The sequence below is a fragment of the Pelophylax lessonae genome (assembly GCF_965119305.1).
Source record: "Pelophylax lessonae genome assembly, chromosome: 1".
Taxonomy (NCBI): domain Eukaryota; kingdom Metazoa; phylum Chordata; class Amphibia; order Anura; family Ranidae; genus Pelophylax; species Pelophylax lessonae.
This window is the reverse complement of record NC_138768.1, coordinates 96,567,166-96,580,952: the sequence shown is the minus strand read 5'-3', so window position 1 is coordinate 96,580,952 and position 13,787 is coordinate 96,567,166. Positions and strand designations below refer to the sequence as shown.

At 44.9% G+C, this 13,787-nt stretch overlaps 1 protein-coding gene across 1 annotated transcript in view; it reads right to left on the bottom strand.

The window, feature by feature from the left end:
* Positions 1–13,787, bottom strand: part of ITGA1 (integrin subunit alpha 1) — a 229,476-nt gene that overhangs the window by 42,600 nt on the left and 173,089 nt on the right. Inside the window, exons 15-18 of the mRNA XM_082258819.1 lie at positions 10,745–10,875; positions 9,319–9,485; positions 9,104–9,237; positions 597–707 (exon numbers count right to left, since the gene is read on the bottom strand). Of these exons, the coding sequence (XP_082114945.1) occupies positions 597–707; positions 9,104–9,237; positions 9,319–9,485; positions 10,745–10,875 (543 nt within the window). The remainder of the gene's footprint in view (positions 1–596; positions 708–9,103; positions 9,238–9,318; positions 9,486–10,744; positions 10,876–13,787) is intronic.

The following is a 13,787-nucleotide window of genomic DNA, read 5'->3' as shown; positions in this document are numbered from 1 at the left end:
TATACTCAGTGAAGGCCGGCGGCAGAGGAGACTGTGAGTAGCGGGCGGCTTCTTCACTTACCTGCTCCTGGCTGAGACGTCTCGCGGCTGCTCCTCCTCGCTGAGTCTGACGGCGGGCGGGAACCGGGAAGCTGAGTGCATCAGAGTGACTGACACACGCACCGCCCCCACGACAACGTCAGACGGGAGTCCTGAATGATTGATCCAGGCTGGAGTCTGGACCAATCACAGGACTAGGAGTGTAGAAGTGGGTAGTGTCGGGGCGCATTGCTCTGCGCCCCAATGACACCCAGAACGACCGCCAATCGGCACCTCTGCCTGGCAGCACGTGGGATGCCAAACCCCACCCCCCCATAGACTTCAATAGGTCCAGCGCCCCTAATGGGCTTTAAAAGGTAATGTTTTTTTTTTCCTTGAAGATGCTGATAGATGCTGATTGGGGAGCGGCCCTGCGCCCCCTATAGACCGGCTTCCACTGCCTATACTACTAGACTATACCTCTACTGACCTCTACTGAGGTCACCTCTGCTAACTATATACAGTAAATGGAAGATGTTTCATATGTGACTGCAGTTCCGTTTTAAGTCTGTACTTACATATGCATTTATAATCCTTGGAAGCTCATTGCTGAGAACTGGGCCTTCTTCTGGATCTTTAAAATTGAACTCAACAGAAATATTTACAGGATTCAAAAAATCTGGCTTTTCCTAGAACAGATAAGAGAACACATATACATAACAATATGCACCTATTCACATATGTATTTCAAGTAAAAATGCCATTCTTTGGTATGTGGCTGGTTTGCAGTTGAGTTTGTTGGTAAAAAAGAAATTATTAGCCCCGTTCATGCTTACTGTGTTACTCAATTTGTGAATCCCCTGGCATGCTTTGGAATACTGCGACAGATATAATAATTAATAAGAAACCCCTCCATGGTACTCCCGAAGAAGTTGACAAACAGCTCAGCAAAATGAGTCCACCTAGATTAATACTAATGAAATATTGTATACTTATTGTATACTTATATATAAGCAGTAAGACAATGGATTTAGGTTGGGATAATGGTAAACACATGTTGGGGCATAAGCCAGAAGGGGTATCTGTATATACAGTTTCTGACTATGCTTGCAATCACACTGGAAAAAAAAAAATTCCAATCACATTGTTGTCAATCAAACCCTAATCAAGGGGTGCTCTTGAACCCCCAAAATATATTGGATACTTTTTTTGTCCCCTTGACTTTTATTGTTAGTTCTAACTGGATCTTTTTGAAATCCCTCCACCAGAAATAGAATAGAGGGGATATCTTCCAATAAGGACACTTGTTGCAATGACTAGGGTTGAGCGAACACCTAGATGTCCGTGTTCGACGGGTTCGGCCGAACTTTAAAAAAAAGTCCGGGTCCGTGTCCCGGACTTTTACCGAACTTTTCCCGGACACCGAACCCCATTGAAGTCAATGGGGACCCGAACTTTAAGGCACTAAAATGGCTCTAAAACACCAAAGGAAAGGGCTAGAGTGCTGCAAATGGCAGCAAAACGTAATTAAGAGCATGGCAAGTGCTCTGCAAACAAATGTGGATAGGGAAATAACTTAAAACAACAAAAAAAAACAGAAAAATAAAACAATGTTCTTCTTCATCTCTGAAGGACGAGGCCCATATGGAGTAGGAGGGAGGTTAAGGTGGTGGTGGATGTGGCGGTGACATAGGCGTGCGCACAGGGTGTGCTGGGTGTGCCTGGGCACACCCTAATCACCTAGGGCACATAGCATTGCCAGTGAGGAGATGGGAAAGATCTCCCTGGGACCTGCTCTGCTCTATTTCTCCTTGCCTACAGGTACATGGCCCCGATACATTACTCTCCCTGCTGGCAAACACATGCATGTGTATTTCAACTTTGGGGTGCACACCTTAATGCAATAGGCTGCGCACACCTATGGGCGGTGTAGGTGGAAGCGGCGGTGGAGGAGGACCAGGGCCGGATTAACAGCATCATGGGCTTGGTGCTGAGGATTTTGAAGGGCCTTAGGGCCGTGCCTTGCCATGCACCCAGAGGAGGAAGGGTGCAGCCATGCATGCCTAATTCAACATGGGATGCTGTCTCTGAAGCCCATAAACACATCCATGCATCGCCAACTGTCCCTCCTTGTCCGGCCTTCACGCTGTGTGGGGAGGTTCTGAGGGTGCTGCCTGGGGAAGCGAGCATAGAAGCCAGACTTCTGTGTTTACAAGTGACAGAAGAGCGGTAACAGTGAATATGGCCAACCCAGGGCCTATATAAAAGGTAGGGGCCTGGAGCTGCAGCTCCAATAGCCCCTACATTAATCTGGCCCTGAGGAGGAGGACGAGGTAGCCAACACTGCTTCTTTTCACAAATTTTAAATGAGGGTACACCCCAAAAGAGTGAGAAAGAGCAAAAATGGAACAATGGGTGGGTAAGGTCGGTATCCATTGCTATTCTGCATAAGGTACGGAAAAGTCCCGTGGGATCCATGCCTGGTTCATTTTAATGAACGTGAGCTTGTCCACATTGTCTCTGGACAGGCGGCTGCGCTTGTCTGTTATAACGCCCCCAGCCGTGCTAAATACCCGTTCAGATAATACACTGGCTGCAGGGCACGCCAGCACCTCCAAGGCGTAAAGGGCAAGCTCAGGCCATGTGCCCAATTTGGAGACCCAGAAGTTGAAGGGGGCAGACCCGTCATTCACTACATGTAGGCGTGTGCACACATACTGCTCCACCATGTTGGTAAAATGCTGCCTCCTGCTAAGACGTTCCATCTGAGCTGCTGGTGCTGCTGTTTGTTGTGGCGTGCTGACAAAGCTTTTCCACATTTCGGCCATGCTAACCCTGCCTTCTGAGGTGCTGGCGGTGCCCTGGTTGCGTTGGCGACCTCCTCCTCCTCCTCCTCTGCCTTGTGCTTCCACTGTGGCCCCGCTGTCAGATGGGAATGCCAGCAGCATGGCGTCTACCAGCGTGCGCTTGTACTCGCGCATCTTGCGATCGCGCTCCAGTGAGTGAATTAAGGACGGTACGTTGTCCTTGTAACGGGGATCCAGCAGCGTGGCCACCCAGTAATCAGCACAAGTTAGAATGTGGGCAACTCGGCGGTCGTTGTGGAGACACTGCAGCATGTAATCGCTCATGTGTGCCAGGCTGCCCAGAGGCAACGAAAGGCTGTCCTCTGTGGGAGGTGTATGGTCCGTGTCCTCTGTATCCCCCCAGCCACGCACCAGTGATGGCCATGAGCTGGCCTGGGTGCCTCCTTGCTGTGAACATGGTTCCATCTCCTCCTCCAGCTCCTCCTCCTCCTCATCCTCCTCATCCTCCAGAACTGTGCCCCTGCTGGACAATTGCGTCCCTGGCGTTTGCGTGTGCAGGAACCCACCCTCGGAGCCCCTTGCGAATGACTGCCCTGAAAGCCTTGGAAATGTTACCTCTTCATCCTCCTCCTCCTCCTCATCCTGTGCCACATCCTCTTCCATCATCGCCCGAATTGTTTTTTCAAGGAGGCATAGAAGTGGGATAGTTAAGCTGAGAACGGCGTCATTGCCACTGGCCATGTTGGTGGAGTACTCAAAACAGCGCAACAAGGCACACAGGTCTCGCATGGAGGCCCAGTTAAATTAAATAGCGGAATAGAAAATATGATCCAAAAAAAGTGTATGTATATCACACGTACACAACCACACTAGGCCCCAATTACTATTGTTTGTACCCCTAAAAGGCTAGATGAGGAGTAGGGGGAGTATGGAACAGGCAGCACCCTCAAACCTTCAGAAGTATGAGATGAACCCCAACAACTTGGAAAGGTGGATCTCTCTCACACGTACCGACACAGACTATCCCGCAATTCAATTGATCCTCAAAGGTTTTTATTGAATAGCGGAATAGGAAATATGATCAAAAAAAGTGTATGTATCTCGCACGTACACAACCACACTAGGCCCCAATTACTATTGTTTGTACCCCTAAAAGGCTAGATGAGGAGTAGGGGGGGTATGGAACAGGCAGCACCCTCAAACCTTCAGAAGTATGAGATGAACCCCAACAACTTGGAAAGGTGGATCTCTCTCACACGTACCGACACAGACTATCCCGCAATTCAATTGATCCTCAAAGGTTTTTATTGAATAGCGGAATAGGAAATATGATCAAAAAAAGTGTATGTATCTCGCACGTACACAACCACACTAGGCCCCAATTACTATTGTTTGTACCCCTAAAAGGCTAGATGAGGAGTAGGGGGGGTATGGAACAGGCAGCACCCTCAAACCTTCAGAAGTATGAGATGAACCCCAACAACTTGGAAAGGTGGATCTCTCTCACACGTACCGACACAGACTATCCCGCAATTCAATTGATCCTCAAAGGTTTTTATTGAATAGCGGAATAGGAAATATGATCAAAAAAAGTGTATGTATCTCGCACGTACACAACCACACTAGGCCCCAATTACTATTGTTTGTACCCCTAAAAGGCTAGATGAGGAGTAGGGGGGGTATGGAACAGGCAGCACCCTCAAACCTTCAGAAGTATGAGATGAACCCCAACAACTTGGAAAGGTGGATCTCTCTCACACGTACCGACACAGACTATCCCGCAATTCAATTGATCCTCAAAGGTTTTTATTGAATAGCGGAATAGGAAATATGATCAAAAAAAGTGTATGTATCTCGCACGTACACAACCACACTAGGCCCCAATTACTATTGTTTGTACCCCTAAAAGGCTAGGAGTAGGGGGAGTATGGAACAGGCAGCACCCTCAAACCTTCAGAAGTATGAGATGAACCTCAACAACTTGGAAAGGTGGATCTCTCTCACACGTACCAACACAGACTATCCCCCAATTTAACTGATCCCCAAAGGTTTTTGATTAAATAGCGGAATAGAAAATATGATCCCAAAAAAGTGTATGTATATCACACGTACACAACCACACTAGGCCCCAATTACTATTGTTTGTACCCCTAAAAGGCTAGGAGTAGGGGGAGTATGTAACAGGCAGCACCCTCAAACCTTCAGAAGTATGAGATGAACCCCAACAACTTGGAAAGGTGGATCTCTCTCACACGTACCAACACAGACTATCCCCCAATTTAACTGATCCCCAAAGGTTTTTGATTAAATAGCGGAATAGAAAATATGATCCCAAAAAAGTGTATGTATATCACACGTACACAACCACACTAGGCCCCAATTACTATTGTTTGTACCCCTAAAAGGCTAGGAGTAGGGGGAGTATGGAACAGGCAGCACCCTCAAACCTTCAGAAGTATGAGATGAACCCCAACAACTTGGAAAGGTGGATCTCTCTCACACGTACCAACACAGACTATCCCCCAATTTAACTGATCCCCAGAGGTTTTTGATTAAATAGCGGAATAGAAAATATGATCCCAAAAAAGTGTATGTATATCACACGTACACAACCACACTAGGCCCCAATTACTATTGTTTGTACCCCTAAAAGGCTAGGAGTAGGGGGAGTATGGAACAGGCAGCACCCTCAAACCTTCAGAAGTATGAGATGAACCCCAACAACTTGGAAAGGTGGATCTCTCTCACACGTACCAACACAGACTATCCCCCAATTTAACTGATCCCCAAAGGTTTTTGATTAAATAGCGGAATAGAAAATATGATCCCAAAAAAGTGTATGTATATCACACGTACACAACCACACTAGGCCCCAATTACTATTGTTTGTACCCCTAAAAGGCTAGGAGTAGGGGGAGTATGGAACAGGCAGCACCCTCAAACCTTCAGAAGTATGAGATGAACCCCAACAACTTGGAAAGGTGGATCTCTCTCACACGTACCAACACAGACTATCCCCCAATTTAACTGATCCCCAGAGGTTTTTGATTAAATAGCGGAATAGAAAATATGATCCCAAAAAAGTGTATGTATATCACACGTACACAACCACACTAGGCCCCAATTACTATTGTTTGTACCCCTAAAAGGCTAGGAGTAGGGGGAGTATGGAACAGGCAGCACCCTCAAACCTTCAGAAGTATGAGATGAACCCCAACAACTTGGAAAGGTGGATCTCTCTCACACGTACCAACACAGACTATCCCCCAATTTAACTGATCCCCAAAGGTTTTTGATTAAATAGCGGAATAGAAAATATGATCCCAAAAAAGTGTATGTATATCACACGTACACAACCACACTAGGCCCCAATTACTATTGTTTGTACCCCTAAAAGGCTAGGAGTAGGGGGAGTATGGAACAGGCAGCACCCTCAAACCTTCAGAAGTATGAGATGAACCCCAACAACTTGGAAAGGTGGATCTCTCTCACACGTACCAACACAGACTATCCCCCAATTTAACTGATCCCCAGAGGTTTTTGATTAAATAGCGGAATAGAAAATATGATCCCAAAAAAGTGTATGTATATCACACGTACACAACCACACTAGGCCCCAATTACTATTGTTTGTACCCCTAAAAGGCTAGGAGTAGGGGGAGTATGGAACAGGCAGCACCCTCAAACCTTCAGAAGTATGAGATGAACCCCAACAACTTGGAAAGGTGGATCTCTCTCACACGTACCAACACAGACTATCCCCCAATTTAACTGATCCCCAAAGGTTTTTGATTAAATAGCGGAATAGAAAATATGATCCCAAAAAAGTGTATGTATATCACACGTACACAACCACACTAGGCCCCAATTACTATTGTTTGTACCCCTAAAAGGCTAGGAGTAGGGGGAGTATGGAACAGGCAGCACCCTCAAACCTTCAGAAGTATGAGATGAACCCCAACAACTTGGAAAGGTGGATCTCTCTCACACGTACCAACACAGACTATCCCCCAATTTAACTGATCCCCAAAGGTTTTTGATTAAATAGCGGAATAGAAAATATGATCCCAAAAAAGTGTATGTATATCACACGTACACAACCACACTAGGCCCCAATTACTATTGTTTGTACCCCTAAAAGGCTAGGAGTAGGGGGAGTATGGAACAGGCAGCACCCTCAAACCTTCAGAAGTATGAGATGAACCCCAACAACTTGGAAAGGTGGATCTCTCTCACACGTACCAACACAGACTATCCCCCAATTTAACTGATCCCCAAAGGTTTTTGATTAAATAGCGGAATAGAAAATATGATCCCAAAAAAGTGTATGTATATCACACGTACACAACCACACTAGGCCCCAATTACTATTGTTTGTACCCCTAAAAGGCTAGATGAGGAGTAGGGGGAGTATGGAACAGGCAGCACCCTCAAACCTTCAGTATGAGATTGTGTTCACTGTACCCCACAAAGATTGAGTTCACTGCACCCCACAATGATTGTGTTCACTGCACCCCACAAAGATTGTGTTCACTGCACCTCACAAAGATTGTGTTCACTGTACCCCCCAAAGATTGTGTTCACTGCACCCCACAAAGATTCTGTTCACTGTACCCCACAAAGATTGTGTTCACTGCACCCCAAAAAGATTGTGTTCACTGCACCCCAAAAAGGATGTTGTTCACTGCACCCCAAAAAGGATGTTGTTCACTCCACCCCAAAAAGATTGTGTTCACTGCACCCCACAAAGATTGTGTTCACTGCACCCCAAAAAGATTGTGTTCACTGCACCCCAAAAATGATTTTGTTCACTGCACCCCAAAAAGGATTTTGTTCACTGCACCCCAAAAAGGATGTTGTTCACTCCACCCCAAAAAGATTGTGTTCACTGCACCCCAAAAAGATTGTGTTCACTGCACCCCACAAAGGATTTTGTTCACTGCACCCCAAAAAGATTGTGTTCACTGCACCCCAAAAAGGATGTTGTTCACTGCACCCCAAAAAGGATTTTGTTCACTGCACCCCAAAAAGATTGTGTTCACTGCACCCCACAAAGGATTTTGTTCACTGCACCCCACAAAGATTGTGTTCACTGCACACCAAAAAGGATTGTGTTCACTGCACCCCAAAAAGATTTTGTTCACTGCACCCCAAAAAGATTGTGTTCACTGCAGCCCAAAAAGATTGTGTTCACTGCAGCCCAAAAAGATTGTGTTCACTGCAGCCCAAAAAGATTGTGTTCACTGCAGCCCAAAAAGATTGTGTTCACTGCAGCTCACACACAGAAAAATGGATGTGGATCACTGACACCTGCCTATCTCCAATCCCACACCACACAGCAATATCGATTGTAGTTTGTAGAACACAGTTTCCCTAAAATTCAGCAGACTCTGTCCCTAACAGGATTGAGAAGAGATCGTAGATCAGGATTGAGTGCAGACCCCACCCCCCACACAGCAATATCGATTGTAGTTTGTAGAAGACACTGACCCTATATAATTCAGCAGACTCTATCCCTAAAATGCCTACAACTCGCCCTGCCTAAACACTCCGACCTGTCCCTCAATTCTATCCGGACACAAATGGTTTTTTCCTGCCTATCTTTCCCTAATCAGCAGCCAGCACGTTGATGTGTGCTCTGTCCCTGAATCTAAGCAGCATAATGACGCCGCTGCGGCTGCCTCGAACTTATAAAGACTTGGTCACATGCTTCAGACGGCCAATCACAGCTACTGAGACATTTGCAGGCATGGCTGGGATGGCTTAAGGCACACCAGTTAAACGATTGTTGATTGGCTGTTGAAAGCCCGCCATGAAAAGAGCGCCAAAGCATGCAAAACCCGGAAATAAAACGACCGAACACGGATTTTTACCCGAACATACAGTAAAGTGTCCGTGTCCGTGTTCGGGTACAAAAAATCCAATTATTCGGTACGAACACGAATAATACAGTCCGTGTTCGCTCAACACTAGCAATGACAACTGTCTGAGATCATTTCTTTCACTTTGGAAGGATTTCCTTGTGTTTTCTGTTGTATCTATGGGACAGGAAGTGAGGGGCTCCTCAATGCTCCACAAGTGTCAAGAAAAGCCTGACAGGGGTTTTAATCCTTCCCTGCGCTATTCAAAAAAATAAATAAATAGGGGGTTTATATATACTTTAAACGTCAAGTCCCCAGAATGATGTAAACTATTCAGCCCCTTTCTTCTTGAAAGTGAAAAACTCTTTTATTGTTAACAAACTTGTGTATTAGGAATACGGTTAAAGTATTACTTGCCACCATATAGAAATCATGGTTTACACATTCGCCACTTCGAGAGACCACACCTTGTACATCCCTTCCATTGGTATTATTGAAAAGACTTCGGGATAGAAAACGATGTGAGTCAAGCATAATTTTGTACTCCAGATCTACATCAAATAAATGTTAAAAAAAAATTGTTAAAAAAATAAATAAATACAGTTTTACTTAAAAAATGACCATATACATACCATATTTTTCCTTCTGGTTTTCACCAGATTTAAGGTCTATTTTGAAGCAATACTTTGCAAGGATGCACACAGTATTTCTGTTGTTGATTCCACAATTCTTTATTTCCATGTTGATGGTGTCTGGTTGGAAATGCGTTGTTACAGTCACTTCTACAACATCTCGAGACCTAGAATAAAAAAACACTAAACTCACTCATGTTGTAAAAGTATATTCAATTCTGTCTTTTCATATTCTACATTGCAAGGCTTTTAACAAACCTTTTATCAGAGTCTCACCTGTTTCTGCTCTTATGAAAAAGCTGTGTGTTTCAATATCTCCCTGGAATACTGATTCCTGTGTTCAAAATAATCAGCTGATGCACTTTCAGCATTCTAATAAGGAACATTGCAGTGTCTTCAGCCCTTTAGAAGTAATTTAAACTTAAGGATTATCTCACTAAAATATAATTTCTATTGCAGAGGATGCCTGAAGTTTTACTTGTATCTTAATGCAGACTTCTAGGAAAATCAGTGAGTCAATCACTCAAGCAGGAAATTACATTCCTGGGGGTAATCTGTACACCAAACGTTTTTACCAAATGCCTCCAGGTTGCAATATTGCATTCATTTTTACAGAAAATTACAATGGCCGAAGACTGAAAAGGAAAAGTATTTTTAAAAGCAATATTAGAATATGTCTTGAGTCACCCTGTTTTAGTTCACTTTTATTGTCACCTGGCTTACCCTGATTGCAATACTAAGTTCATCCATTGTTTCTAATGAGTGTGTCCTATTGGCCACTCAGTAGACAGTGGAACAACATTTGGCAAGAACTGACTATGAATTCAGGAGCAGTCAGGCCCCAGTAGGAAAGAGAGTGGATTGCATAATGTGTCACCAGAGCCACAGACGCTGTTGACGTTTACTTGATATTTCTCATTTTGTATTGTCCATTCTCTGTCAGATATTTCTTGCCTCAGACTGTTTGAACCATTTGCTGTTAACCTTTCTTATGTAAAATTATAATAAAAATAGTTTTTGGAAAAAAAATAATAATAATAATTATAGCAATAACAACCACAACAAAAGCAAAATGAGCTTTCTAGCTGAACAGATTGGGAAAGATTTATCGAGGTGTCAAAACTGGTTCTGATGAAAAAAAAAAACAGTTTGTTAATTGTTTCTAATTTTTGGAGGTGAAACTGCAAACTTTTCGTCCACTAGTTCACGATTTGTTCAGAATGTGTAACCTAGGGATCTTAGAACCTAAAGTTTAACCAAAATCAAGCCTCATCCTGAATCAGCCTACTGTATTTCTGGCAGGCTCAACATGTATAACAAAACTGTATAATGGTTTCAACTGTATATTGAACAAACCAAAAGGAAACAAATAGCAGAAGTTCACTGGCAAAGTTTACGTTGACTTTGACTTCATTTCAATACTTACCAAAACAGAGAAGCTCCTCCAAGACCTCCAATTGTTACATCCGTCAGTCCATCCCCATTCAAGTCCATTTTACCATCAATAGACTGACCAAAAAATTTGACCTTTTTTCCATCTCCGCCTGATGGAATACGCTGTTAGGAATCAAGCAAAAATAAACAAAGAAAAGCTGCGCTTAGATCAACTAGGACAAACAGACATAGTACAATAAAAGATAATCAATTCAAATAACACCAGCAGCTGCACATATGTAGGATAAACATAAACAAAAATAATAAAGGGAGGTGCAGGGCTAGAAACAAAGGGTCAGCTGTTTAGGCAAATGTGTACCACCACCACCAGATCACCTCCAACCACACTGCCTCTTACCATCCTGCTGATAGTAATAGGGCATCCATATATCCCATCACAGGCTCATCCAGACCTCCTTAAACCCGAACAGCACTCAGTAGGAACAGCTTATAGTTCAGGATCAGGTTCCCAGGGAAGGATTACAAAGAAGGCCCCAAGAATGGAAGAAATACTCATAGAGTAGCAACATTTAAATAAAGGGCAATTTTATTCTTACAGCTTAAAAAACTCACAATTAGTTGCAGAGCAGCATCAGCATATAGATGTAGACCGGTTTCTAACCGAAAAGATGGCCGCTGCGTCCTTGATGCAATGACGTCACACTTCCCAGTACCCGCCCGACGCGGTGTTTCGTCAACAATGATGTTGTCAGGGGCGTGGTCAGTGGACGGCATTGCGTACTTAATATAGCAGCAGGAACGAGCGTGTAAGAGAACGTTTGCTGTGCAAAGACGTGTTCCCGTTAGGAACCTGACAATGGCTAATGCGCATGCGCGAATTCGCGCAGCCGCGCATGCGCAGACTCGTGCAGCCACGCACCCACATTCACGAATACGCAACGTACGTTAACACTGGCGCCAAATGGGCTATTTAAACCCAGCCCTTACACTGCTCCAGTGCTGCTTTGTCTTCAGCCTTGGATACCTGTTACCTGTTTACCTGCATCTTGTTCTGACGATTCTTGTCCTGACGATTCTCTGCTCTCCGCCTGCACCGACCTTGGCTTGTCCTGTGACCTCTCTTCCTGTTCTCTCCTACTGGCTTCTATGTTACCGATTGGCTCCAGACCCGGCTTGTCTTACCACGCTTCTGTCATTCCCAGATCTGTCCATCCTGCCCAGGAGGCTCATCAGGCTCCTCCTGTTACCCAGGAACTCCTGCTTCCAGCACCTGCTGCCTGCTCATCACCCTGCTCACCGGACTTCCCTGGCAACCCTCACCAGTAGCCATTGTCCGCTTCAAGCAAACCTCCAGGCGCTCGTGCTACTCTATACTCCGGTGCCCCCTGTCTGCACTATCAGGGGTCCCGAGTCGGAGGCGCAAGAGAGGCCTTCCTCACAGTATCAGGCTCATCTCCAGGTACGTGATAGAGCGGTTCAATTAACTGAGGAGCTCAACATCCGGCGGCTGCATCAGCAGCCAGGACCGAAAGAAAAAAAAAAACGCACAACCTCAGCACCCAAATCAATGGGTCCCCTGGGTGAATACAGGTAAGGGACAAGGCAGGGGTAGGGGTAGAGGGAGAGGTATGGGTTTTAAACCAACTACCCCCCGTCATGATGCTCACTCATTATCTACCTACAATAATTTTCAACCACTCTCTCCATGTTTTGAGGATCCACGATATATCACCAATCATCCTTATGACTGGAGGGAACAGAGGGATCAATATGATGATTTTGATTAAGGGGCTTATGGTAATAGCTCTGATCAAGGTTATGTGAATAGAACATCTGGTAACCCTGGATTTATGAACCAACAAGGGAATGTATTTTTCACAGGGGGGATTAAATCCAAAAAGAGGGATAGAAAGAAAATAAGCACCAGAGGGGGGAGGCAGATCTGCTCAAAAAAGAAGGCGGGTCTGAGCAATCAGGGCCTCTTCAACTTAAGCTCAGTCCAGCTGTCTATGGATAAGCAATATGTTCTGAATTGCGGTCTAAAATTCGTCCCCATAACGTCCACTCAATAAATTTGAGACCTTTATGGACTTGCAAAAGTTCATAAGGAAGATAAATATTAAACGTTATGTTGCCACAAATCCCTTTCGTACAAATGCTATGGCCGCTACCGAGATGAAACATACTCCTTTGTCAAATGCTTCAACATTTAATCCACCTGGGCGGATTGCCCCTTCAGTCACCATTTTTTGAAACCTTGTGGCCAAAGGTATAGAAAATCTAAATATACTGCTATCTATACGATGACACATACACACCCCTTGCCAGAAACCCTACTTTTAAGTTTAAAAAGGTGGTCACTAATTTGGTTGAGGAAGGTTTTAGGAATAGAGTTGAGCGGACACCTGGATGTCCGTGTTCGGCGGGTTCGGCCGAACTTGAAAAAAAAGTCCGGGTCCGTGTCCCGGACTTTTGCTGAACTTTTCCCGGACACCGAACCCCATTGAAGTCAATGGGGACCCGAACTTTCAGGCACTAAAATGGCTCTAAAACACCAATGGAAAGGGCTAGAGTGCTGCAAGTGGCAGCAAAACGTAGTTAAGAGCATGGCAAGTGCTCTGCAAACAAATGTGGATAGGGAAATAACTTAAAAAACAAAAAAAAAAAAAACAGAAAAATAAAACAATGTTCTTCATCTGTGAAGGACGAGGCCCATATGGAGTAGGAGGGAGGTTGATGTGGTGGTGGTAGATGTGGCAGTGTCATAGGCGTGCGCACAGGGTGTGCCGGGTGTGCCTGGGCACACCCTAATCACCTAGGGCACATTAGCATTATCGCTCTGTTTGCCAGTGAGGAGATGGGAAAGATCTCCCTCGGACCTGCTCTGCCATAAGAGAAGTGCCACACACTTCTATTTCACTTTGCCAGCAGGGAGAGTAATGTACCGGGGCCATATACATGTAGGCAAACACATGCATGTGTATTTAAACTTTGGGGTGCACACCCTAATGCAATAGGCTGCGCACACCTATGGGCGGTGTAGGTGGAAGCGGTGGTGGAGGAGGACGAGGTAG